Source organism: Trachurus japonicus, chromosome 12 (genome assembly GCF_045865225.1).
Source record: "Trachurus japonicus isolate A0001 chromosome 12, Traja_1.0".
Taxonomy (NCBI): Eukaryota; Metazoa; Chordata; class Actinopteri; order Carangiformes; family Carangidae; genus Trachurus; species Trachurus japonicus.
The window spans coordinates 18,188,463-18,213,641 of record NC_140918.1 but is presented as its reverse complement, the minus strand read 5'-3'; the positions used below and the strand labels follow the sequence as shown (position 1 = coordinate 18,213,641).

General features: G+C 40.8%; 1 protein-coding gene across 1 annotated transcript; it reads left to right on the top strand.

Moving 5' to 3' along the window:
- The first annotated feature begins 247 nt into the window (after positions 1 to 247).
- sppl3 (signal peptide peptidase 3) lies at positions 248 to 24,784 on the top strand. The gene is made up of 11 exons (XM_085793686.1): positions 248 to 877; positions 13,180 to 13,257; positions 15,450 to 15,541; positions 15,750 to 15,869; positions 16,100 to 16,178; positions 17,082 to 17,194; positions 18,397 to 18,503; positions 19,751 to 19,914; positions 20,870 to 21,060; positions 21,811 to 21,920; positions 23,064 to 24,784. Exons 1-11 carry the CDS (start codon positions 852 to 854, stop codon positions 23,133 to 23,135), a joined length of 1,152 nt encoding a protein of 383 aa, XP_085649812.1. The 5' UTR covers positions 248 to 851; the 3' UTR covers positions 23,136 to 24,784.
- Positions 24,785 to 25,179: the final 395 nt, after the last annotated feature.

Below are 25,179 nucleotides of genomic sequence, written 5' to 3'. Positions count from 1 at the left end.
TTCATTACTTATTTGCAAAATAATATTTTCCATGTGTTATTTACAGTTATTCTTTTTAAAAATATATATAAACCAAAGGATTCACTTAGGATATAATTTGTCCACAAAATATGATTTTGCATGACCCATTTCCCAATATTATTTAAGGGTGGTCAGTTTTTTCCAGAATTTTGTCAATTAAAATAATCATAATCAATAACCATAAATTACATTTTATGATCGACGTAATGCTCACGGCTTCAGTTGTAGACGTGTGTGTGATAGGCTGCAATGCTGGCAGCTGAAGGGAAACCATTGCAAGCATTTTCAGTGCACAAAAACATTTCAGTGCACGTCCTACTTGTAAACCTCTACAGCAGGGCGATTTTGCGCGTTCCCGTGACTCTCGCCATAGAAAACAAAGCTGAACGTCTTCCATAACAGCTAGGGGTGCAGACTTGAGGAATATCCGAATTTATTCTGGATACATCAAGCTGAATATGGATTTACAGTGGGTGTAGCATCGTTGGAGACCGAGCCTTCTTGGCTGGGGTGACGGCAGGACATTAGCGAAACCGACGAAAATAACATCAGTGTGTTTTTTTTCTCGGGGTGCTTTGTCTTGTCCACCTAACGATAGCAAACCATCATCATTCCCGTTTTCAATCGCAAGATATCCAGCTAGTGATCACTAGCTGCTGCCGCCGCCGGGATGTATCATCATCATCATGTTGTCACCTAAAAGTAACTACTAAAGGACGTCGGATTGTGAAGGGAAAAGCAGAAAAACCACGCCGAGGTCCCCACGGGTTGTCACCGGGACCTGAATCTGTGTGTTAGCCACAGTCGCAGAGCCCACTGTTTTCGGCGATATGGCGGAGCAGGGCTACTCATCTTGGTGAGTGCGCACAGGCACAGCAGCTACCGATTAGCAGCGGGGGCTAACGCTAAAGCTAAAGCTGCTACAGCTGCCAAGCCCCGGTTGATAGATATAGGTCACTAAACCAATGAATTATAAATCTGACAATTCATACAAAGGCTTGGCTCTTCACGTCGACACTATTAGACACATTTATCACCATACAGAGAACCAAATGACACTGAATTTTTGTAATTTTTTTTCCAACTGCTGGGTCTGATGTTGCTAATAGCTAACTTAGCTTATGCTAAAGCTAACGGCTTTGGTGCTGTTGTGAGTGTTAGCTCCGGAGCTAGCTGCCTGGCTAATGGTCTGATAAGCTCACTGGCGTGTTAGCAAGTTGGTGAATGACTACTAATGGTGGTTAGCTCCTAAAAAAATGTATTTTTTTGTTTAATAAGCTCAGTGTTGCACGGAGGCGGTGTGTGTGTGGTGGGGGGGCAGATTAGTGGACGCCAGCTATGCCAGCAAATTAGCGTTAGCTGATTAAATGGCTAATGGCTTTCTTCGTCGTCGACCCGCTGCTCACAATAACAAAGGTCCTGCCGTAGAGCTAGGCTGAGCTAACTTGCATCGCAGTCATGAAAATAAAATGCCAGTTTAAGGGCTGAGCTAGACATAGTGACACACGACAGGTTGTTAGAAATCGTCTTTACTAAACTGTGGGGGTACACACATACACCTAAAGCCAGATTAACATTATAGCTGAATTTTAGCGCTTGGCAAAGACAGACAGAGATGATGTGATCACTGAATTGCGTTGTGTCCCCATGAATGAAAAGGACCTGACTTCTTGCTGAGGCCTTGCTAATTAATGAAGGCTGAATTGTTCCTGTTTACTCCACGGGTTCAGTGTTTGTAACGATCGTTTGTATAACAACATCCTCTTGTGTCTCTGTGAATATAGTCTAAACCAAAAGACTCCCCCAGACCAGAGAAGAGTCATTGAATGGTGGGGGTCCACAGGGATGCAGCGTGTTGATCTCATAGGGTTTAATGTCAGCGTTTTGGGTGACTTTTCTCTTTCATCAATTGTATTATATATATTGCGAGAAACTGCTGACAGGGAGATAGATGAAGCTCAGCCACTGCAAAAAAAAAAGTCCACTTTGATGTAGGATTAGGTCAAAGACTTCTCATCAACACAGGCACATCACATTTATGAACTAATAATCTACCATGTCCGTCATCTGGTGTGTTGATACAGCTCTATTAATGATGTGTTTGACCTGCATCCTGCTAAGGTTAGAGGGCAGCTTTTATCACATCCATTTTAACTATCAATATTCAGCGTGCAGGAAACACCAGTTGTTTTATAAGGGAATTGAAGCTGACAGCCATTGCTTAAAAAATCCATCTGCTAGGTTCAGTTTTTGCTCCCCAGAGTTCTTCTCCAGTGTTTATTCAGTCATGTTTGGGTGATGTTTAGTTTTCATTTTGTATTTCTTTTTGGAGAGGTTCCGTGTATTGTTTGACTTAGTCAGTGTTAACACGTGACTGCCACAGAGACACTGACAAAATACAAAAGAATTTTGAAGACTGAGTGAAGTGCACTAGTTTCTAGCCAATAACAGATGCTTCTACGGTGTTAGGATGCTGTATGGCTTTGTCTGAAACTCCTAAAACAGAGCTGATATAGCTAATAGTTATTTGATAGTTCAAATTTTTATTGGAAAAGTTTGCAGCAGCTTCAAAATTGACTTGTATACATGTGTGTTGGTTAAGGTTTTCAGCTCGGCTAAACATGTCTTACGCCATTCATTGCACGCAGTGTACTGATGTTAAATTAAGTTTTCTGATTGCAAACAATGATTAGTTTCATCATTAATCATTAAAATGTCTCGTTTTGTCCAACCAATAGTTCAGAATCCAAAGATATTCTGAGCTGTGTGTAAAATGAAAACATAATCTTCATCTTTAAGAAAGTACAAATGGTAGGCTAAATATTTGACATTTTTGATTCAATGTAAATGACTGAAACAATTATGAGTATAGGTTGCTGAAGTAATTGTCTAATTGCAGCTCTATACAAGGTAGACCGTTTCATCTAATAATGAAGACAACATGGATGAAGGTCTTAGGTCGGTGTGTTTGTATAAAATCACCTTAACCTCCCCTGGAGAAATAAATCCTGTCAGAATGGGGCTTGAGTGTGTGGTTGTTTGGGTCAATGTGCAAGCTAAGCAGAAAAATATTATTAAGGACAGTGACCATGAATTGTGCCAGAAATAACCTAAATGTCACAGAGGAGCCTCAGAGATGAATAATGAGTAAAGGCAGTGTTACCATTGACACTAAATCGATGCTGGAACGTTCACACTGTCATCATCTTTGCTTTGCAACCAAACTGTTAAAAATATTGCACAGCTTTTCACACTGTTCTTCAAAATACAGCCATCTGCAGTAGCCTACTGCAGTTATACAACAGTGTCAAATGACTAGTTGCTTTCCTACGTATGTCCTTTTTTAATTTGAATCAGGTCAGTAGAAACATAAAATTGCGGCCCGTTAAACAGAGCTGCAGCTGACAATGTTCAAATCAGGAAAATACCTGTAATGTTGTATTCAGAGTGATTGTGATTTTGGTCAAGAAATACTGATGGTGGTGCACCTGCTCAGTTAATTGTGCCATATCATCAAGCTCCATTAACTCCATATTTTTTGTGAAGATCACTTGTGTAGTAAATGAGGTCTTCATGGGTCTCAACAACCATTACACTTGATTATCTGCTCCATTTTCTATATTTTATAATGTACAAACACTTGTGATATTGGCACTTCACAATAATGAATAAAGCTGCGGTGAGTTTTTAATTTAAGATACAGATAAGTAACCACAGACACAGATCATGCATTTGGTGATATAAGTGGTATTTGGCTAAAGGAAGTATTAAAAGATAGGTCAGTAATGAAAGTGTGCATAAAGATGCTTGGTTAGGGTGCTGCACTCGGCAGCATTTACAAGTTCTGTGCACAATTAGTTTTATAGCTACTGTATTGCTGCCTGGAGAAATTTACTAATAAGTAAACCACAGCAACCCTTATTTAGCCTCCTGGTGGTAACCTACAGGCTAATGTACGGTTCTTAAGATTTCTCATATGAAAGCTGGCAAGTTGTAGTTTGAGGCTTCTTTGAACTGCCTTCGCAGCAGCAGCAGGTAGCTTCGCAGCTTGTTTGATTCCCAACAATATGTGAGAAGCTTTTACCACCACACTGGTAAAATATAAGCGATGGCGAAAGGAGCAAGTTTTCACCTACTTTCACTTCCTTACTTTCAGTTTTGAGCCTTTTGCATGTGGTTGAATTCGACCTTATCAGTCCTAACATCCTTATAGATGAAAAGGGCACATAGCAATTAAACAGTCATAGGAACGAGCAGGCCAATTAGTATTTCAATTTACTTCCCAGGAAAAATTTGCTGCTCTCTTCCCTCTGTATTTTGCTCAGGTAAATCTGATCGTTTGCTGCACTTGTTGATGCCATCTTGTGGAAACTTTTACTGTGTTTATTAGAACTTAAAACAAAAAAAGTTACTCCAGGGATGTCCAGTATCACGATTGTAAAATATTTGTTTTCAGCCGAATCACTGTGCCTTTGCTTTGGTTTAGCATCTCACTGCTTGACAGCCCAATGGTTCAATCTTTGTTATCTTCAGGCTTGGTTGGTCAAGTGTGATTATGTGGCTGGCAAGTGCACACAACGATGCCCCAGTAAGATTTACAATAGGACTGAGAAAGGCAGGACTTTTGTGATGTGAAGGGGAAGAGAGAAGGTAGGCATGGCGATCATGTCAACAGTGATAGATAAATATGATGTGATCCTCTGGAGCAAGTGCTGCTGTGCTGTAAATGTTTTACTGAGTCTCATCGGGATGTTTCTGTTGTCACCTCTGTTTACAAGAGGCGATATATTGACAAAGACTGATTACATGGAGTTACAGCACTGGGATTGTTTCAGTGTAACTACTTTCAGTACAGTCCTAATGCTGCAGGCTGTAAGTGTTGTAGCATTAGAAATACCTTGTAACACATGGATGGACAACGGCATCATGACAAAGCAAGCACTCAGTATGGGTCTGACACTCCTTGGTCCTTTGATTAAAAAATGCGATCATATAGTTAAACCTCTTTACAATTACAGTCTGCCATGTTGAGTCTCCAATGTGCAATCTGCAGCACCCACCCCTATTAGAGTAAAGGTGGAAGATTATGCTTAGTAGTATGTGAAGTATTTCCCTTTCTTACTCTAGGTTATGCTTGAGTGGAGAAAAGCTGCAAAGACACATTTAAGTTTTTACAAACTGCTGCAGGTAATAACAAATACCTATAACCACAGATTCTGTGGCACTTGTTAAATTATCCACATACTTGGTTGTCGATCAAGATTACCATCATTTAGTTTTTGTAATGAATTTTCCATCACTGGATAAATAAATTGATTGTTTTAGCAAATCTAGATTGATTCATCGATGTTGCTACACAGATCCTTACAAAATAAACACCAAGAATGATGCCACATTGGTTCAGTTTCCTCCTCGCCTCATCTTATTGTGGCTGCCTGCTAAAATCATCTCGTCAGCTTGTTTCTACTTCCTGTGAAGATGGTTTTAGAAATGTATGGGTCCTCTTACAGGTGTGGTGGAGGGTGCACTGTACATTGTTTCAATAAAGATCATGTTCGATTCTTTAAGTTATATCAGGTTATACATAAATGGTAATTAACTAACGTGCCAATATATTTGTCATTTTCCACAACTGACTTTCTTTTCAGCAAATAAACCTGTAGTAGAGTAGGGACGGTTTAAAGATGACTGTTCTTCGGTTCACAAACTCGTCACACCAATTTGATTGAGGCTTATTAGAAAATTAATCTTAAATGTTCTATTTAAAAATTGTATCAGATGATATGGCTTCATTCAGAAATGTTGGATGAGGTCTGTGTTGACAGTATCCTCTAAGTAGCAGTCCAATAGTATATTTTTTCTTTCTTTGGCCTTTTATTAATGAATTCAAGAGAAAAACATCCTTCCTCAGGAAACTAATCCTACAATCCTATTATCAAGACCATTCACAGTACAATCTAATTCAAGCTCGGCCTTTTTAGACACCGACTAATCATTCACACAACTCATTAAGTAGGTAATGGTGAAAATGTTGACTTCTGCACATTTAAAGTAAGACTATACATCATGAACAGTGCTATCTGGTCTTAAGAGGCTTTTGTAGTCCTTTTATATATGGAAGCTGTGCTTCCTCAAAAATGGACAACAAACACTTTTAGGTCTCATGTCATTGGATGTTACAATTGAATAGACACACATCGACCAAGATGGCAGCTTAGAGCACGTTGACCTGTTTGACCCTGAAGGATTACTGAGACACCTGTTGCCTCCTAAACAACAGAAGCAGCACTAATGATTATTCTTCAGAACGTAAAGAACCTAAGTAGTTTTAATTTGGGGACACAGTAGACAAACTCATCTAAAATGATGAGGCTGTGGTTTTGGCTGCTCAAAGAACATTAAAGGGATAGTTCAACATTTTGGCAAATTTGCCATAATCCCTATAGTCTTAGGAGTAGGTTCGTTACCATTAATTGTTGTTATAAAATGTTTTTAGAACTGCACAGTTGTTTTCGAGGCAAATGCAGTGACGGCTTGTCGAAAAACTGCCCCAGACGGTAACACCCATCAGTGGTTTTGCATGAATTTACCTCTAAAACAACTCTGTCTTGTAACGTTCCGTTATTATCTCATAGCGTGGTGAATGTGCAGGTCACAACTTGTCCACAAGAGTGTTTTGGAGTTGTTGGATTGTGTATTTGATGAGTTGATGAGGGAAACCAAGAAATCCCATTAGCCTCTGTAGCGTAGCTCTGAGCAGCTCATGGCTCGCCTCCGCCGTTAAAAAAACATCCTACACCGACAATTAAAGGTAACAAACCCATTCCTAAGACTATAGGGATTATGGCAATGGGCCAATTTGCCAAAATGTTGAACTATCCCTTTAACATCATGAAATCTGGACCTCAGCTTTTACCTAATACACACTGAGGCTGTCACACTGATGTCTATCCTTGTGACTCTGAGCTGACGTGTGGACTTTGTAGTTGTAACATCATGAACAAACCCAATCCAGGACATTGTATGCTATATTATATGCTTTTAAACCCCTCACAAAACAAAACTAATGCCACAAAAGAATGTGAACGCACACCAGAGCTGCAATGCAGCGAGTGATGAGGTCACAGTTGATCACAAATGACATCCTTGTTCCTGAAGGATGTTGCCCATTACATCCATAAGTGGGGGAGAAAGTGGAGGCCGATAAATGTTGATTCCCCACTGGAGGTCCAACAGCGTCTCCACCCAGCGGTTACCACATGCTTACCTAAACAACCACACAAGAAAAAAATTATATAAGTGCTCGGAGCTCACAGTTTTTCAGCTGAACATAGTGTCAACATGTGTGTTTCAAGACAAACCTGAGCAAGATATTGTTTCTGGACACTCAGCCCCTGAATGTCCACGCCGCCTCCTCGCAGGGACAGCGTTTGCAAAAGTCTTCATTGTGGCCTGTTGACCTGGCCCTTAGTGGTCAAGTCATGCATGCAAGTGGCTTGATGGAGGTCGGTATTGGAATTGTGTTATTGAAAAACCTAGTCTGTCAGCGAACAAGGACGTCTTATGGCACTTTGGGCTGCCATCCAGCCCTCAACAGTCCGGGATTGTATTTTGTTTTTAAATGTTCCATTCATCTATCGCACCCATGTTCTACAGGCTTCTGTGCACAGAATTCAGACGAACCCGTTCGATACTAGAATATGAATTAGGGCCGTGGTAGATTAAACTTGCTGTCTATGTGCTCGCTGTGTTGACAGTGAGGCAGTGACATCATTAGAGTCTGTGTGTAGATGAACAAGGTCAGTGTCTTAATCACTTTCTTAATGCTCGAGGGCCAAACTGTCGGTAAGACATTTAACCCATTTAGGTTACAGCCGACAAAAGGAGAGCATTTTCTTGAATACGGTGTCATATTTGGACCGACTACATTGTTAGATGTGTATTACAGCACTGTAGGTCTTGGGTCAAGTATTCTCGGCCCCATTGTAATTTGACGTGACTTAAAAAGTGATGCCTGCTGAGTGTGTTTTTCTCTCATTAAGTAGTGACCTGTATTGGACAAACATGACCTGGGCAGAGCTACATGATGCAGCATTGTCTTGGTGTCCTGTTTCCACAGTGAACTACATGTTACCCCTCCCCTTGCAAGACTCCCTGTAGTCATTCCTGTACTAGTAAATGAATGAAAGAGACAAGAGATTCTTGCTTCGTATTCCCCAGCATCCAAATGAAAAAACTATGAATTCCTGTGCCAAATGCGCACCAGAATGAAAAATGATTTTGAGTCTTTTTATGCAAGGGCTGTTTTCCATGTCAGTAGTTTGAAGAAAAACTACTATTGCAGCCCAGCGACAGTCAGAACTGAAACGGTATTCATTGCATGCCAGCAGAAAAGGACAGATTTCAATAGCAGGGCCTGATACGTCTACACATGTGGCCAAATACTTTCTGTAGCAACTTCTTGGTAGCTATTCTGCAAATTCTTTGACCAAAGCACACGTTATCTCATGAGACCTGTTCTTGTGATGACAGTATTTTATTGTGTTATTCCTTATGGTCATACCCTGGGGCCAGGACAAGCTATATGGTTATGGTGTTGGTTTATATCTTATCAGTATAATTAATGAGGCTGGCAATTAAACCTTTTTTTTTTTTTGGAGCTGCGATAGACTTTGTTTTTTTTTTTAAAGCAAACTTTATTGAAAAGTCAGATATTACAATTAGTGAAAACACAGAACATTAAAAGGACCCTGAGAAGTTTGCTTTTGGTTATAAAAGAGTCTCATATTAATGTGGATGAATCTACATTACCCGCACTTGTTAATAGGTCCCTTTTCGATAAATATCGTTTTGTCTTTGTAGTTATTTTGATATTATTATTTAGTGGTCGACTCGCCCAGCATTTCCTAGTTTGGGTTTCCCAGACGCTGCCCGGCGGGTCATGGGAATAACGCCGCCAGATCGCTAGTTGGCATCGTTTATGGTCAGAACTACGACAGTATCAGATCGTCTTCGAACCTCCGACTTTCGTTCTTGATTAATGAAAACATTCTTGGCAAATGCTGTCGCTTTCGTTTGTCTTGTGCTGATCCAAGAATTTCACCATGCGCGCGGAGGCTCATGGGATATGTAGTGTGAAAACACTTACCTTTCCGAAAGTCCTCGTAGTCCCTTTAATATAATGGATTATATTAATGGCAATTAAACCTCTTATCAATGCAATTAAACAAAAAGAGAGACTCCAGTGAATTTGGATTGCACCTGATCGAGCTTTGCTAGCAACACATTCTGGTATGCGGCCTGCGTGGTACAGGGGTTTGCAGAGGAAACCCATTCATATTGTCAGTGTGTTGCCTCATAATAACAAAGTTAAGGACAGAGGAGACGGGGAGACATTTATGCCTTTGAAAAGATGAACCACAGCCGATCAATGAAAAAATAAAAACAAATGTCAGAGTGACACGGTGGAGGAAAAATACCCCAAAAATACTAACTTATTGATGTTAATTCAGCACAGTTATCGGTTGTGGCAGCAGTCAACTTGTGACTATTGTTCCTGTGCTGGTTAACTGTGTGGAGCAGCTGTCATCAGGCTTTTTGAGACTTCCTCTCTTCTAGTTTGTCACCCTTTGTATGTGAAAGCTGTGACCCTCTTTCTCTCTCACTTCTTCTCTAAAAACTCTCAGCAAACATTATGTTGGGAAAAACTACTCAAACATATCTTTGGCATTTCTAGTCCACTATCACTTATCGACCAACATATTAATCTACGGCGATACATTTACAAGCTTATATTGATTGAAACCTAACCACTATTGCAATCATGATAGGTGTAGGGTTACACGAGTGTAATTTTGCATGTGAATCATTGCATTGCAGGATTGCTGGCTGCTATAGTGTACATGGCTGCAATGGATGTACAATAGAGGTTTTAGATCAGTGATGATGACATTATTCAGGGGAGAGGTTTGCTTTTTTTTTTTTTTTTTTTTTAAAAAGCTCCATGCCTGCGTGATGCCTCACCCCTGGCCAGTGATTCTGACAAGTTATGACAGACGGGTCAGGATTAGGGTCAAATCTGCACCTCTCACCTGAAGTCAGCACTTCACAGTGGCGGCCTTGTCTTTGCCCCAGAAAAAAAAGCCCTGCATTATAAGGTTGCGTGTCAAGTCTGCGCTGTGTCAAAGCTGCAGATCATTGATATGGGAACAATTTGGTGCTTACACACAGCTTCAGTGTGCAAACTAGCAGCCTATTTACACAGTGTCTGACAAAACAGCGAGATTACTTTATGCTGAATTTAGAAGACTAATTAGATGTGTAATTAATTAGATGTGTAATCTCAGAACCTCTGTTTGTGTTTGACTGATAAACAGACTAAAAAGGAGCTGGATGAGGGAAAATCTTAAAGCCTCACTCGAGACAGTGGAGCTCATCTCCCCTAGACCATAATAAAGATACGAGCCGTCTTCAAACTGAAGTGTATGGAATCTCTTTTAACAGCAACCCTGAGCAGAGGACATGCATTATGTTGTCCTTCATCAGGTCATCTTTATTTTGTCTAGTCTGCCCCACAAAGCTCAATAACACACAAAACGACTTGCCTATCTTTTTTCTTTTTTCTTCTTAAAAAAAGCATAAAAACGAAACCCGTAGGACCTTTTTGTGGTGAAAACATTTTGGATCAGGGCCACAGGTCTCAGCCAATTCTTTGTGAACAGCTGTTGCAGTGAAGTGAGGATCCAAACTGTACAGATGGATCAGGAGAGTTAGAGCTTTCAAATAATGTATGATTTATCAAGGTTGTGTACAGCTCAAGTCCAGCACACACACCAGAGCGCATAAGAAGTTAAAGCTACCAAGGCCAAAGCTTCCCCAGGGCGGGATGTTGTGTCTTAAAAGGTTAATTCAGATTATGATTTATAACAAGTCTCCATTTAAGGTATTGGCTAAGTTGAAGTACAATACAAACAAGACATAAAACAATTTGTTTTTCAAAAAATAAAGACTTGATTGTAAATGAAAAAGAAACCTAAAAAACCCCAACCTTATTGCTGTCGTAAGCTTAGACCTCCTTCCTTTGTCGACAGTTTCCAATTTGCCTAGGAATGTATGGATCCCATTTGCCTTATTGATTTTCATAATCAATAACTTGCAACAAAATTTGCAATTCTTATTTTGCCATCGAATTGTCTCACTCTCAGTTCCTCGCTGCTCTGTTGGGTGTAATTACGGGGCCCAGTGATCTCGGGGGAACAGAGTACGTTGGGTTCAGTGTAACACAGCAGCACTTTTTTGCAGCACGCAGCATTAAGCTGGTTGCGCAGCGATACAACATGTTTGCCGTGTTTCCACGTTGCGCGAGATGGTCACTAAAACATTTACTGTGATTACGATCCAGCAGTTAAATTGAACTCTGATGACCCAGTTCCTCTTGTATTGACAATACACAGGCTCTACTATCACTCAGTTAGTTTACACTTGCTCTTATAAACATACATGTATATACTTCATTATGTTCGTAGCTGCTGTAACAGTTTCTCTGCCCGACATGTAAATTTGTAGTTGTCAGAATATTTTTTGCATTTCTATTTCAGAGGGGAAAATGTGGCTTGTGTGTGCACAGATTGAAGCTGCTGCAGATAAAATTGCCACAACCAGTGTGAGATGGTGAAAGTACAGAATTTGAAACGATCGACTACAATTACAGTTGCATACTTGTCTCCAATTTTGTTATTTTCCACAGCATGGTTGGTATAAAAAAAATATGCAGAGAGGTCTGCCACCAGGATGTATTCTGATGTCAGGCTGAGGGTTGGTATGTGTATATGGGTGTGCACTCCTCAGCTGAATTGATTATAGAGCAGAATAGAGAAGAAAAACCACCTTTATTTCAAGAGAAAGGGACACTTGCACAATTCACCACAGTTAAACAGCTACAAGGGGGAGTTTGTTCTGCCCCTGTAGTTTACTGCTCTTCAAGTTCACTATTCAAGTTAACATTGACGCTTGTGTTTTGAAAGGGGGCAAGTTAATAACTGTACTTGTTTTGTTTTGTTAAACCTGAAATATTGTGTGCAGGAAAAGAACACATAAATAACCTAATATTCCTTGAGGATAGAGGCAGTGGGCCAGAGAGGCTTATGAAATATTACATTGTTGATTAAAAATCAGACTATGATTGGTCTAAAGGATGAAAGGAACTCAAACACCCCCCCCTTTCTCGCCATGTAATGAATCTGTACTATGGTCAAAAATTAAACAGTTGTGGGAGCAGTCAAAGAAGTGGCTCTTACACTTAGGAAGAAAGTAGTGAGGAAGCTTTGTATCAGCTTGAAGTTTGGAGTCTTTAGAGGATACCATTTGTTCATAAAAATGCTTGTTGACTTTCTAGTTGTTCAGATTAGTATGTTAATTTGTTATGTGTTTTAGTTAGGCCTGTCACAATTATTACATTACATTATTTGAGCTGACTGCAATATTTTGCATAATTGTTAACATTGTTTCCATTCATCTGTATAAAAACAGCTAGGTGAAAGAGCAGACGGACAGAACTGTCATACTTCCATCACTATTTGCTCGTAATTTTTTTTTTTTTTTTTTTACCATTTAGAGGTTTAAATGGTCCTCTTTTAATGACATCATCACATTGCACCCGTTTCTTCTGCTGTGGTTTAATGGCACATGAGTGGAGCGCCACAAACTGTTTATCTCAAGGCACTTAGCTTCACCTCGTTTCGATGAGCATCTATCATAGATTTAGTTGTAAAGCCTAAAGGCAAACAGAAATGCAGTTTTTATTTTCATGTTCCAATGTTTAATGCCAATAAATGGCTTGTTTTCTTCATAAGGTGTATGTGCATTATTAAACTATGCTTGGGGTTAGTTGCATGAAATCGTCAGAAAAAGACAATTAAATTGTTAATCACAATTATGTCTATGGCAATTAATCATCAACTAAAATTGCATGATTGTGGCAGCCCTAGTTCAAGTAGGAAAGTAAACACTTCTAGTCGTTGCGTTGCTGTTAATCAGTGCAGTGTCAGTAAGAAGAAATTGTTTAAAACACTATGTATGTTTGTCTTCGGCATTTAACATAAGCTGAGATCAGTGAACAACAGAATCTCACATCGATGTTTCTCTCTCTCTCCTCCTCAGGGCGTACTCCCTAGTTGACTCCAGCCAGGTGTCCACCTTCCTCATCTCCATCCTTCTCATCGTCTATGGCAGCTTCAGGTGAGTGTCGGCAAATAAACAGTTCACCTCAGCCGTCAGGATACAGTGACTTGGAGAGCCACTTTGTTTTTCCCAAATAAACAAAACTGAATATATCTGGAGGCACAATTTCTTAAAAAAGTGTACCCTTCTAAAAGTTTCTTTTTCCTTTATGAATGGATGTGTTTTAATAAACCTTGTGTTCATAGGGGGAAAAAATCTTTTGTTTGAGTGTTCCAGTAAATATGTGAAAATGCGACTTACGTTTATTTGCCGTGCAGGTGATTCGTGGGCCTGAGGTAAATCTAATTACACTGCACATCATATGATTAATGTAAAAAAAAAACACTTGTTGCAGCAGCGTTCAGCTCTCTCACAGTCCAAGTTTATGCTCTAAACAGTTGGCGTAACATGATTTTGGTGCATTATGTGCACCGAAAACGATCTACAATCCTGCACCTAATGGTCTTTTGATTGATTTAGTTGCATTAGGATATTGGCCAAAACACATTTGTTTTAGAGGAGCGGTATTATCAGGTAAATGGCTCCATAGAGTTTGATTCATAGGCAGAATAGAAGGCAGGTGTTTCTTTTTCTCTCCACATGTAAATCAGTCAGGGGTCTTTGTCTCAGACAAACCGTTTCTGCAACAGGTGAGCTGCTGATTCAAACCTGGGACACACTGGACAGAAATCAGTTTTGGGACACATGCTGGTCATTGGGTGGAGGATTGTAATTATTGTTTTTGAGTCACAACTGCACAGATCAAGTTTCACTGAGCTCATTCTAGTCTGGGGCCGTTGCTTACACGGAGCAAAATCTGAGCTTTCCCTTCCACCTGCTTTAAGTGCATTTTCAATTTTTGCATTTAAAAGTTTTTATGCTTGGCTAAGACAAATTTGAACCGAAGCAATAAAAAAAAGGAAGAGATATATCAGGCTTTAATAGGAGACAGGCGTAGGTGCTGTTTCCATCAAGTGTTTTATGTTGTATATTTCTTTGGTGTCAATTATTCCAGTCTCATTATATCATCATCACCTCCCTCCGTGGTTTGATTGCACCAGACTGGAAGATCAGCACCACCAGTTGTCAGATGTGCATTAAAGAGGAACTATGCAAGATTTTTACCCCTATTAAATTAAAATTATGAATTTATTGAACAGCTTCTAGTAATTGTGATGGTTAAATGACTTGTTATTGGGAGAATGGAGGCTCTCCACCTTTCACCTAGCATCACGTGGCCGAAAACCAAACATGCAAGATCAGCACCTCCGCCCCAGTGCCCCAGCTCTCCTCTCGGCGGCACCACGACGCGTTACCCGTAATCTCTTGTTTATGACAGATTAGACTGAATCATAACACATGTATGATATATAACTTAATCGACCGCTCCACGGATTGCCTTCTCGTCGGCTTCATTGAAAACAAATGCACATGGCCAGAGGAGGGTTGGCAAAACAGAGGAAAAATGTCCGTACTTGCATAGTTCCCCTTTAATCTGCATTTTCTACCGATAATTTTCCTGGAAACTCAGTTTAAAACTCACACTAACACTCACACGATTATAGTAATGTCTCAAGGTCCTTTACTTTGCGCTGTAAATGCGAAGTTTCCTGTCATATGAGAAACGTGACTTGTTAGGAAAAGCACAAACAATGACAATGACAGGGCGTCCCAGTGCGACAGTGACAGAGCAGTAAACGGAGCTGACGTTGTTTGCATCTGCAGATTAGAGATAGACGTGGAGAATGAAGAAAATATTTTTGACCTCACTCATAAGGGTCTTTCATAGTTACGACATTTGTTATGACTGTGTGCAGGAGTACCAGATGTGAACAGGAGCACAAAAAAAAAAAAACGCAAAACGGGAATATTTTTTGGGCTGGTGTGAGGAAAGGGCTTTGTTACTTTTCAGCGAGGAGACAGAGTTCACCTAAAGTTCACAGACCTCTCTGCCTTACTTGGCTTTACTCTGTACTTACACTCTGCATTGAGTAATCAACACAAAGGAGGTGGAGACGTTTTTTGTATATATAAGTCAAACTTCCCCAAAGAAAACTTTTGTCATCTTCCACTGACAGAGTTATTTGTATGCAGCAGGAGTCATCAGCAGTCAGCGTCTCTTCAGCAGCCTGTATCCTTACATTAACAGTCCTCACACTTTTTTTTAGAGGTTTTGGTAACTGAAGCTGTCTTTTCCCTCTCCACTGCAGGTCATTAAACATGGATTGTGAGAACCAGGAGAAGGATAAAGACGGTAACCCCACGACAACGGGGTCTTTCAATAACAGCAACACAAACAACAGTGAGTGTTAACATACATGCTGAGGCCTGAAATACACAGACAACATGTTTTCTTGGATTTGCCGGTAATCACTCATAACCGGTTCTCTGTTCAGCTTTTGACCACATCCTCGAAGCCAGAAAGCCAGTGTATACTGTATCTGTGTTTCTTGGTTTCTTGTGATTTTAAAAAAAATTCTTCTCACTTTTATGTCCATGTTGCTTCACAGGTATTCAGACTATAGACTCCACACAGGCCCTGTTCCTGCCCATAGGAGCCTCCGTGTCTCTGCTAGTCATGTTCTTCTTCTTCGACTCAGTACAGGTGGTCTTCACCATCTGCACTGCAGGTAACTGCGGCTCTCGAGCACATCACGACAGCACTACAGCTGTAGAATGAACTCCTCACATTTCCTGTTCAGTGGTTGCGCTCAGGGGAAGTCCTCTTCTCTGTGCTGATTATTGAAACTGTAAAGACCATTAGCCACCCCATTAAACTAACAGAAAACAACTGGAACGAGTAGTAGAGGCGTCTGAGGCCTCTGGTCTCAACTGCTGTGTTGTTTGTTCTTCTCCTCAGTTCTTGCAACAATTGCGTTTGCATTCCTCTTGTTGCCAATGTGCCAGTATCTGACCAGACCCTGCTCCCCACAGAACAAGTAAGGAAACCATGTGGATTCTTTGTGTTGTAAAATTTAGTTTTCTGCTGTTGCACAAACTCTCCCATGCTGTTTTGTATATCACACGTCTTTTACAAATATCCATATAGCTCTTTGACAGCGTATCAATGTCTCCTCAATTGTGCAACAAATCTCTTTATTGTGTTGATGTCTTATTTTCATAGAACTGCCTGTGAGGCTTTGTGGCTATAAGTCAAAAATGTATTTTGTGGTTTGATTTAACCAGCCCTTTAACATTTGTATTTTCAAATGAGCGCACAAAAAAACATTTTTGATATCTTCTGAGCCCAGGTATCTGGATGTATCAGCTCTTTCAGTGTCAAGCAACAGTAAAACCAACAATACAACCCACCTACTCAATACCTGATATGAACACCTCCTCTCTTGTTACAGATTCAGAGCCTCTGATCAAGTTTCAGGCAACCTTTGTCTGCTTCACAGACCCAATAACCATTTTCTGCAGTCTTTAGTTTGGTATTATTTCGTTTGTCATGACCTGCTCTTAAATAAAGGCTGCACAGGCTGTAGTTTTTGTATCTTTATGCTTCTCAGGGGCCATTTCATCCTGTATTAAGATAAAAATCCAGATGAGAGGAAAGTCTTTGCCTTTTGGACCCCACATATATGTGTCTCAATAACCCAAATTAGAGATGAAAATCATGGTCTGCCCCTCTCCAGCCCAGAGCGTGGTGGTAATACACCTGAGACACACAGGTGGGTCTCTCTTTTGAGAGGCTCTCACTAAGTCACTAAGTCAACCTCCTTCACTCAAAAGGGAGTGGACAATGCTATGCTTCTCAATAGGAAAAATCTATCAGCCTGTTAAAGTTTGTTGATATCACTTTCACTTTTGATTTTGAGCGTATTTCTCCTTTATTGCAGGATATCATTCGGCTGCTGTGGGCGTTTCACTCTGGCCGAGCTCCTGTCCTTCTCCCTCTCGGTTATGTTGGTGCTCATCTGGGTGCTGACTGGACACTGGCTCCTTATGGACGGTGAGTTGCCTTGTCATGACTCTCAGAAAGTTGTGTTAAAGTTTAAAGACAATTCACTGTGCAGCAGGTGGTGTTTTGTAGATCCTCATGGCACATTACTCTGAGCTGCAGGGCAGTTTGTAGCTCACATTAACGACATTAACGGATGTTGCAGTAATGAGAAATGTTAAAATCAGCACAGAAGAGTCTTTTAGTCATCCTGAGTAGCCAACTATTAGCATAGCTGTTAACTTGGATTTTATCAGGAAATATATTTATATTGAAACATCCAAATCTTCAATAAAAGCAAAGGTCCTGACTTGAATTCAACTTTCATCATCTCCTGTGGAGGAAGGAACTGGTCATGACCATTTTAGCAGCACGATGTTCATGCTCTTGCTGCAGTGCGCTGCGTACCAGCACAGGAAGAAGACATGTTTCTCAGCTGCTAAACAAAACATAAGTGACATTTAAATGAACTGGTTTTGATCAAAGGTGGTGACGAAGCAGAGAAAAAGTGAGTGGGCGTGTAACTGCAAGAATTTCAAACATATTCCTGGCAGTCTTCTTCAGTAATGTGAACAATGCAGCATGACAGAAACGTTTCTTCATTAATTCCAACACCCAACCCTCCCCCCAAAGAACAAAAAACAAATACACACACATAAATGGAATCACTGGCTGCGTTGATGAGTCAATTTGGGACATTGTTCAGACATGAAGAATAACATGTGAAAGTGTCTGCATGAACTTTATTTTCCTGTCATGTGTCACTGCAACACTCAAAATTGGACGGAAAGATGCAGAAAGAAAAACTTTTTTTTTTCTTTTTATAAAGATGTTTCAGTCCAGTTCCTGTTGTCATTACACCTGTTTGGAATAATGCAAAATGCAGCCATCATAAACAACATATATCTGAGTTTTATCAAGACTTATATTCTGTGTTTGAAAAGCCTGACATGCCCCGTGATTGACCTCCTCGTCTCATGTGTTATCAGGTCACACCACCTGCACCATAAAATGAAGTAGGACACGAGCAGAGAGTTTCCATCAGAATAATCTGTCTAATTAATTAGGCCTGCGTGCACAGTAATTAATGTTACTTAAATAAATGTGATAAAATCACTCCCTGTGTTACTGTTTCAGCTCATTTCTCATAAAAAAAGGTCGGATTCTGTTTTTAACTCTGTGGTGTTGTGTGTGTTTCTCTCTCTCTCCTGCAGCTTTAGCCATGGGCTTGTGCGTCGCCATGATAGCCTTCGTGCGGCTTCCCAGCCTGAAGGTGTCTTGCCTGCTGTTGTCAGGACTGCTCATTTATGATGTGTTCTGGGTATGAAAACGCTCCCGTCTCAATTCCCCATCATCACAGCAAACACACGAGCCACGGCCATGAGCTACAGCAAGCATACTGCAAACCACTCAATAGTATCAATCAGTAGATTTTTACAAAGCAGTAATAGTTCCACCTTTGTATTTTTGTTCTTAAAATCCTTGAGCAGAATGTTATGGCAATGCTTACCATAACAAATACAAGAGAGCTGCTTACACAACCTCAATAAAACTAGAAAATAAATAGATAGTTAATCTGTGAAGGTAGACTCCAGGAAGAATAGCCATGGCCTTTGCCAAATCTAATGGAGATCTAAATACATGAAATGAAATGAAGTAGATTAATCATAAAGAGGAGGGTGAAAATGTTGTAAAGGACAAAAATGTCTTCTTGAGCCAACTTTTGAGAAATACCCTCAAATGTTTTCTGGCATTGTTTGATTTAGCCGTAGTTTATTAGCCGCTATTGAATTGCCGCTACTTTGAATCGGCACCTGCACTGAGCACAAAAAGAGAAAGTATTGGCCACTTAACAGCAAATGCATCAGTACCAATGTAGCAAATTCCTCCAGCCATGGAAAAGTTGTATCTGATGAATAATCATTTGAATATGAGTGTGTTTCAGTCGATTAGTGAGCTACTAAGGTAGAAATTCACGAGTTTATGCGTTGCTTTAAAAATGAAACCACTGAGCCTAGCAGTCAGCTGAAATAACAGATCGATATGAGCATATTTAAGTTCATGGGGATCAAGAGCAACAAATTGCAGTTTCAGATGCATTTTCTATTTCATTCATGTAATAATAGTTATGTCATTACACCACAGAGAAGTGCTGCACTTCCCTCTTACCTCACTAATAAATGTGTGATATGTAACATTAAAAGAGGGAAAACTCATTTTCACACTCAGACACTTGTGGTTATGTTCTGCCACCGAGTACGTTTCCTGCGATTACTCCTGCTCGTTCGCACACTGGGTTCCTAGCAACCTGCCAGCACAGTGTTATTTCCCCACTGACAATGATCATTTATGTTCACAATAATGTCAGAATAGACAAAAATTCGATTCATTAAATGGATGAATCTCGGCTCTTTATTATCTGCAGAGAGTGCATGCATCTGTGAGTTTTATGGCAGTTAGTACGACACAATAGATACTAATAAAATGCCATTTGGGCTCCGGTAAAGATGGTGTTGTGAGTGTTTGTCAAAGTGGCAAGCCTAAATCGCCTCTTTACTGCTCCTGCAGGTGTTCTTCTCAGCCTACATCTTCAATAGTAATGTGATGGTCAAAGTTGCCACCCAACCTGCTGAAAACCCAATAGACGTTCTGTCCAGGAAGCTCCACTTGGGGCCGGGGATGGGCCGCGACGTCCCCCGCCTCTCGCTACCTGGCAAACTGGTCTTTCCCAGGTAAGACTGATCTAACATATCTTAACCACTGTTGGCATGTCAAACTTTAATTGTATGACAGGTTTCATACAGGTTAGTGCAGCTTCATGGTTGACTGATGAGCTAAAAATATAAAAGGACAAATCAACAAATGAAATTTGAAAACAAATTATAGAAGAACAGATAAAATATAATTAAATGTAATAAGATGTGTCCAGGAGGATGTATGCTTGCTAAAGAGTTTGTTTAACCCCCATTCTGAATCTGTGAAGGGCCAACATAGGACACCTCAAAAGGCACTGACTAGTAGTTATAGTAGTTTTATAGTAGTGTATTTAATAGTTTTAGTTACGGTAAATAGTAACATACTTCTACATGCTACCTGCTAAATGTCACCCAGTAGCTGATGATAGACCTGAGTAAATAAAATCATTTCAGAGAAAAGGTAAAAAGGCCAACCTTTTTTTTCTTTTTCTTTTTTGCTTCTTTGTCTTGATGATGTCTGTGGTAATAAAGTGACTATACTGAAGTTGTGGATTGTTGGCTGAACAGCTGATAAATACGACAGCTGAGGATGACACAGTGCAGGACAATGTTAGGACACTGATAATGGATAATCCCTTTCTAACACAAAATCGTCTCTCCTTTGGCGCCACCCCAAGGCCAAACATTTTTTATGTGACTTGTGGTAAGATCCTAAGAATCCTTAAATAGTCTGTCGGTTTTTCTTTCCTTCATTCAGAAACATAGTTTCCTGTTGCAGGGAACGTTACAGCCTCATGGTGCAGCTACCGTACTTATACTTAGACTCTAAACTTGTATCTGGCTCAGCTGGTTGTAGCAGTGATGAAACATATGATGCACATGGGATTCAGGCGTACTTGCATTGTTCAGTCACTATGACCCTTCTGCTTATGCACTCAGCTCTACTCATGTAAAACCAATCTCTGCCCTCTTTCTTTTTCCATCCATGCAGCTCCACAGGAAGTCACTTCTCAATGCTGGGAATAGGAGACATTGTGATGCCGGGGCTGCTGCTATGTTTCGTCTTGCGGTATGACAACTATAAGAAGCAAGCAAACGGGGAAGTCCCAGGGCCTGGTAACATGTCCGGACGCATGCAGCGCGTCTCCTATTTCCACTGCACTCTCATCGGATACTTTGTGGGTAAGCAAACAATCAATGAACAGATGGATGTAAAAGGTCAAGGGTGTTATTGTCTCAGAGTGTTTGGAGGCGATGGTCTCAGATGTTGGCTGCCATTATTTTTGGTGTTTCATAAACATCTTTCAGAAGGGAACGGAGGAACCTTTGATCTCACTTATCCCATCTTTTTCATTTTCAAGATCTTAAAGGGATAGTTCAACATTTTGGCAAATTGGCCCATTGCCATAATCCCTATAATTTTAGGAGTAGGTGCAGTACCATTAATTGTCGGTGTAAGCTATTTTTAGAACGGCGGAGCAGAGCCGTGAGCTGCTACACTATGGAGGCTAATAGGATTTCTTGGTTTCCCTCATCAAACTCATCAAATACACAATCCAACAACTCCAAAACGCTCTTGTGGACAAGTTGTGACCTGCACATTCACCACGCTATGAGATAATAACAGAACGTTATGAGACGGAGTTGTTTTCGAGGCAAATGCAGACTGCTTGCTGAAAAACAGCCCCCGATGAGAACGCGCGTCAGCTTTTTTGCATGAATTTACCTCGAAAACAACTCGTACCTCTGAGCAGCTCACAGCTCTGCTCCGCCGTTCTAAAAAATAGCTTGCACCGACAATTAAAGGTAACGAACCTGCTCCTAAAACTAAAGGAATTATGACAATGGGCCGATTTGCCAAAATGTTGAACTATCCCTTTAAAGGATAGATGAAATAAGGAAGATGTGACTGACATGTGCCTCTGTCTTCAGGCCTGCTGACTGCCACTGTGGCCTCCAGGATCCATCGTGCTGCTCAGCCAGCTCTACTTTACCTGGTGCCCTTCACCCTGCTGCCTCTGCTCACTATGGCCTACCTGAAGGTGAGACGATTGGATTGGGGCAGTAACCGTCTGTAAAGGAGCTACTGTATATGTGAGACTGTGGCCAAAACTGTTGCTGCAGTTAAATTCAAAATACTGCAGCGTGTTGTTTCCCCTCCCCCTCCAACCCAAACTCGAGGTTGCCAGATAGCCACACGGTAACTTCTGCCCTGCTCCAGCTTTGTGGCTATGGTACCCCGAGACTCACTCACACAGTCTCTACGCAACCAGAACCAGTTAAATCTGTATAAATGAACTGGGAGAAACTGTGCGCAAAAAGCTAGGAGTGTGTCCAGAAGAAAACTAGGCCACACCGGCATCTGTCCTCAAATTCTTCCCTGCTTTCAGTCGTCTCCATCTTTCAAACGCATCTCCTATGCCGATCCTGGTTTTGTTTCTGCTTTTGTCGCTAGTTTTTGAGAGTCATAGCGAGGTCTTTTAATGTTAGTAATGTCAAACATGATCCACAACGCTTACCACTAACTGTCAGCCTGGCTGCCCAGATGTCACTGACTTTGTGATTGGGAGAGAGCAACAGGCCAAAACACAAAATCAAAACATAAACATATTGTTGTCAGCTAGATCAGTATTTATCAGTATTTCAAATTAACATGATTCCTTAGTCTCTGGTGACATATTGGGTGATTTTATAATTACTTGCCGTACATTTCTGAACTGAGTTGGAATTAAATTGTGTAATTTCTGGGAAGAATGACATAATAGTTTGCTTTAAATAGACACATAAAAATAAGAGTTTCTGTAGTTTGGTACCAAAACTCTACTGTTTCTGTCTGTACTTCGCTGATGCATCTGTTCCTTTTTTCATGTTCTAAACTAGTTCTTCAATAACTATGGTTAGATTTGCTGGTACATGGACAGGAAATTGATTAAACACATCTCATCTATTTTCAGTCAGGCAGTGGAGTCACTAAACTGCTGATCATCAGTGATCCATTTTCTGATAAAGAATTATTCAGGCCAGTTTTAGAAAGCCACATAGAATGAGAGAAAATGCGCCACAGGAGTATAAATGGTAGAGGAACCAATGTTTTCTTGGCAGACGTTCAGTTGAGAAGATGGATCGGGAAAACATTAGATTGAAGCCTCATGACTTGTGTCTGAACTGGTGTTTGTGGTCCTCAGGGGGATTTGCGGCGCATGTGGTCGGAGCCCTTCCACACCAAGACCAGCAGCTCCCGCTTCCTGGAGGTATGATGCACCCTGGGATAACCGACCAGCGCGGGGAGGACTGCGGATCCTTTCCCTTTAATTAGAGGGAAGGAGAGAGGGTGCACTCACAGTGAGGCCATGTTGTCATCACTTGTTCATGCTTTCCGCCAATCTTCTGTGAAAAACCCTCAGAAGGACACCAGTGTGTGGATCACAACGCCCCCCAAACACAACTCATCTTTGGTCCCCACATCCTCCCCCGTTTCATCTCCGCTTCCTCTTTTCCTTTTTTTTTGTTTTGTTTATTTCCTCCTCATTATAGCACATCCTGCCTGTGCTGTTTTTGTTCTGCCCCTCGCCCCCCCCTCCTCTTGCTCTCTTTTTTTCCGCTCTTCTATACTGGTCTCATTTGCCACTTCCCTCCCGTGGCCCGCTCCATTCGACAGGCCTCTTCTCTCTCTTTCTCTACATCTTTGATTTCCTCTGCATCTGCTCGCCACCGACTCAGATGAACTTGAGGGCCAGACCTCCTCCCCCCTTCCCCCTTTTTGTGGACTTACAGTTGTGAGACATGGCTGGGGTTTATATATATTTTTTTAGCATTGTCGTGGTCATTATTATTATTATAATTAATATTATTATTATTATTATTATTATTATTATTATTATGGAACGATTGAAACAAACGTTGAAGAGGCGGAGTGCTGCGGTGGCACAGGACAGTGCTCTGGAGCAGCGACACAGTGAAGGAGAAGAGTCTTCCCCCTCCATCTGCCCCCCCCATCCTCCCCTCTTTCCCTCCCACGCTTTCTTCAGCTGTTCTCTTCTTCATCGTCCCTCAACGACGGTTTCTCCCCAGCGCTCCCGCCCTCTGCCGACACTCCCTGCGATGAGCTCCACCCTCCTCCTCTCTGTTCATCTGCTGTCCCCATTCCCCACCCTCACAGATAACTATGTATTTTATTTAGAAAAGTTTTATTCTTGGCATATACAGAAATGATGCATTATAAATTGTTAAGCTGCCCCCCCTCCCCAGTGTTTGAGGGGCCGCTTCTATTTGTATATATGTGTACACATGTATTTGCGGTATCTTGAGTTTGTATTTGTGTTTGGGAGCATGTTGTATAGGGCGGGAAACTGACGCCAGCCAATAGCCTGGGTTTGGTGAAGTTTGGTCGCCAAGGCGGCCGGTGAGCATCCATCACTCTGAGGTTGTTTTCTAAAGTTTGTTGGCTTGTGTGATAGAAACATAGCTGATGGATTTTTGGAAGAAAAAAAAAAACAAAGGAAAAAAAAAAACGTCTTCATCAGTGGCTGGTTGATGGAAAAGTTAGTTTCCTGCTCTAGTGTTAAAGTGTGTGGTATGTGTGTGCGTGCGTGCGTGTGTGTGTATGCGTGAGAGCAAAAAAACAGATGAGTGAATGTTTGTTTTACTTGGTTTTAATTTGAAATCATGAACTTGTTTAAAAAAAAAAAACAGTGACAATAGTCAGGTTTCCAGTGAGCTGGGTGTCAAACTGTCACAAACACACGACGTGTCTAATGGAAGCAGTTTGTGTTTCATCTTGTAAAATTTACTGAAAATCTATTCTCAACAGGGGTCAATTTTCTTTTCTTTTTTTATCAGTCTTTCTGCAGACAGGTGGAAATGTAAACAGTGTTTTGTTTTTTCAAATAAATGAATGTTGAATTAATTTTAAAGTATGCTATATTTTCATCATGAAACCTCAACATGCACCAAGCTGGGTTTTGTACTGAATTTTCTGTTGTGCACATCCTGAATATACACATCTTTGCGGCCAGGGTAACACTAAAAGCATCTTATGTCGGCTTTCACAAGTCTCTCGATTATATCAAATCTTTTTTCTTTTTTTTTTTCTATATTTTGACAAAAGACAAGCACATTTCATCTGAACTTTGTAAATGTCAGTGTTTCACCTCAGTCGATGAAGACCTGACTATTGTGAAATTTTGGACTAGAAGCCTGGAGTTGAAGTGGCCAGTGGGATATGGAGACGCACAGTGGTTGGATTCATGTGTAGTTACAGATAAAAGGTTCTCTGGGTGGACAGATGAGTGTGTGTGTGTG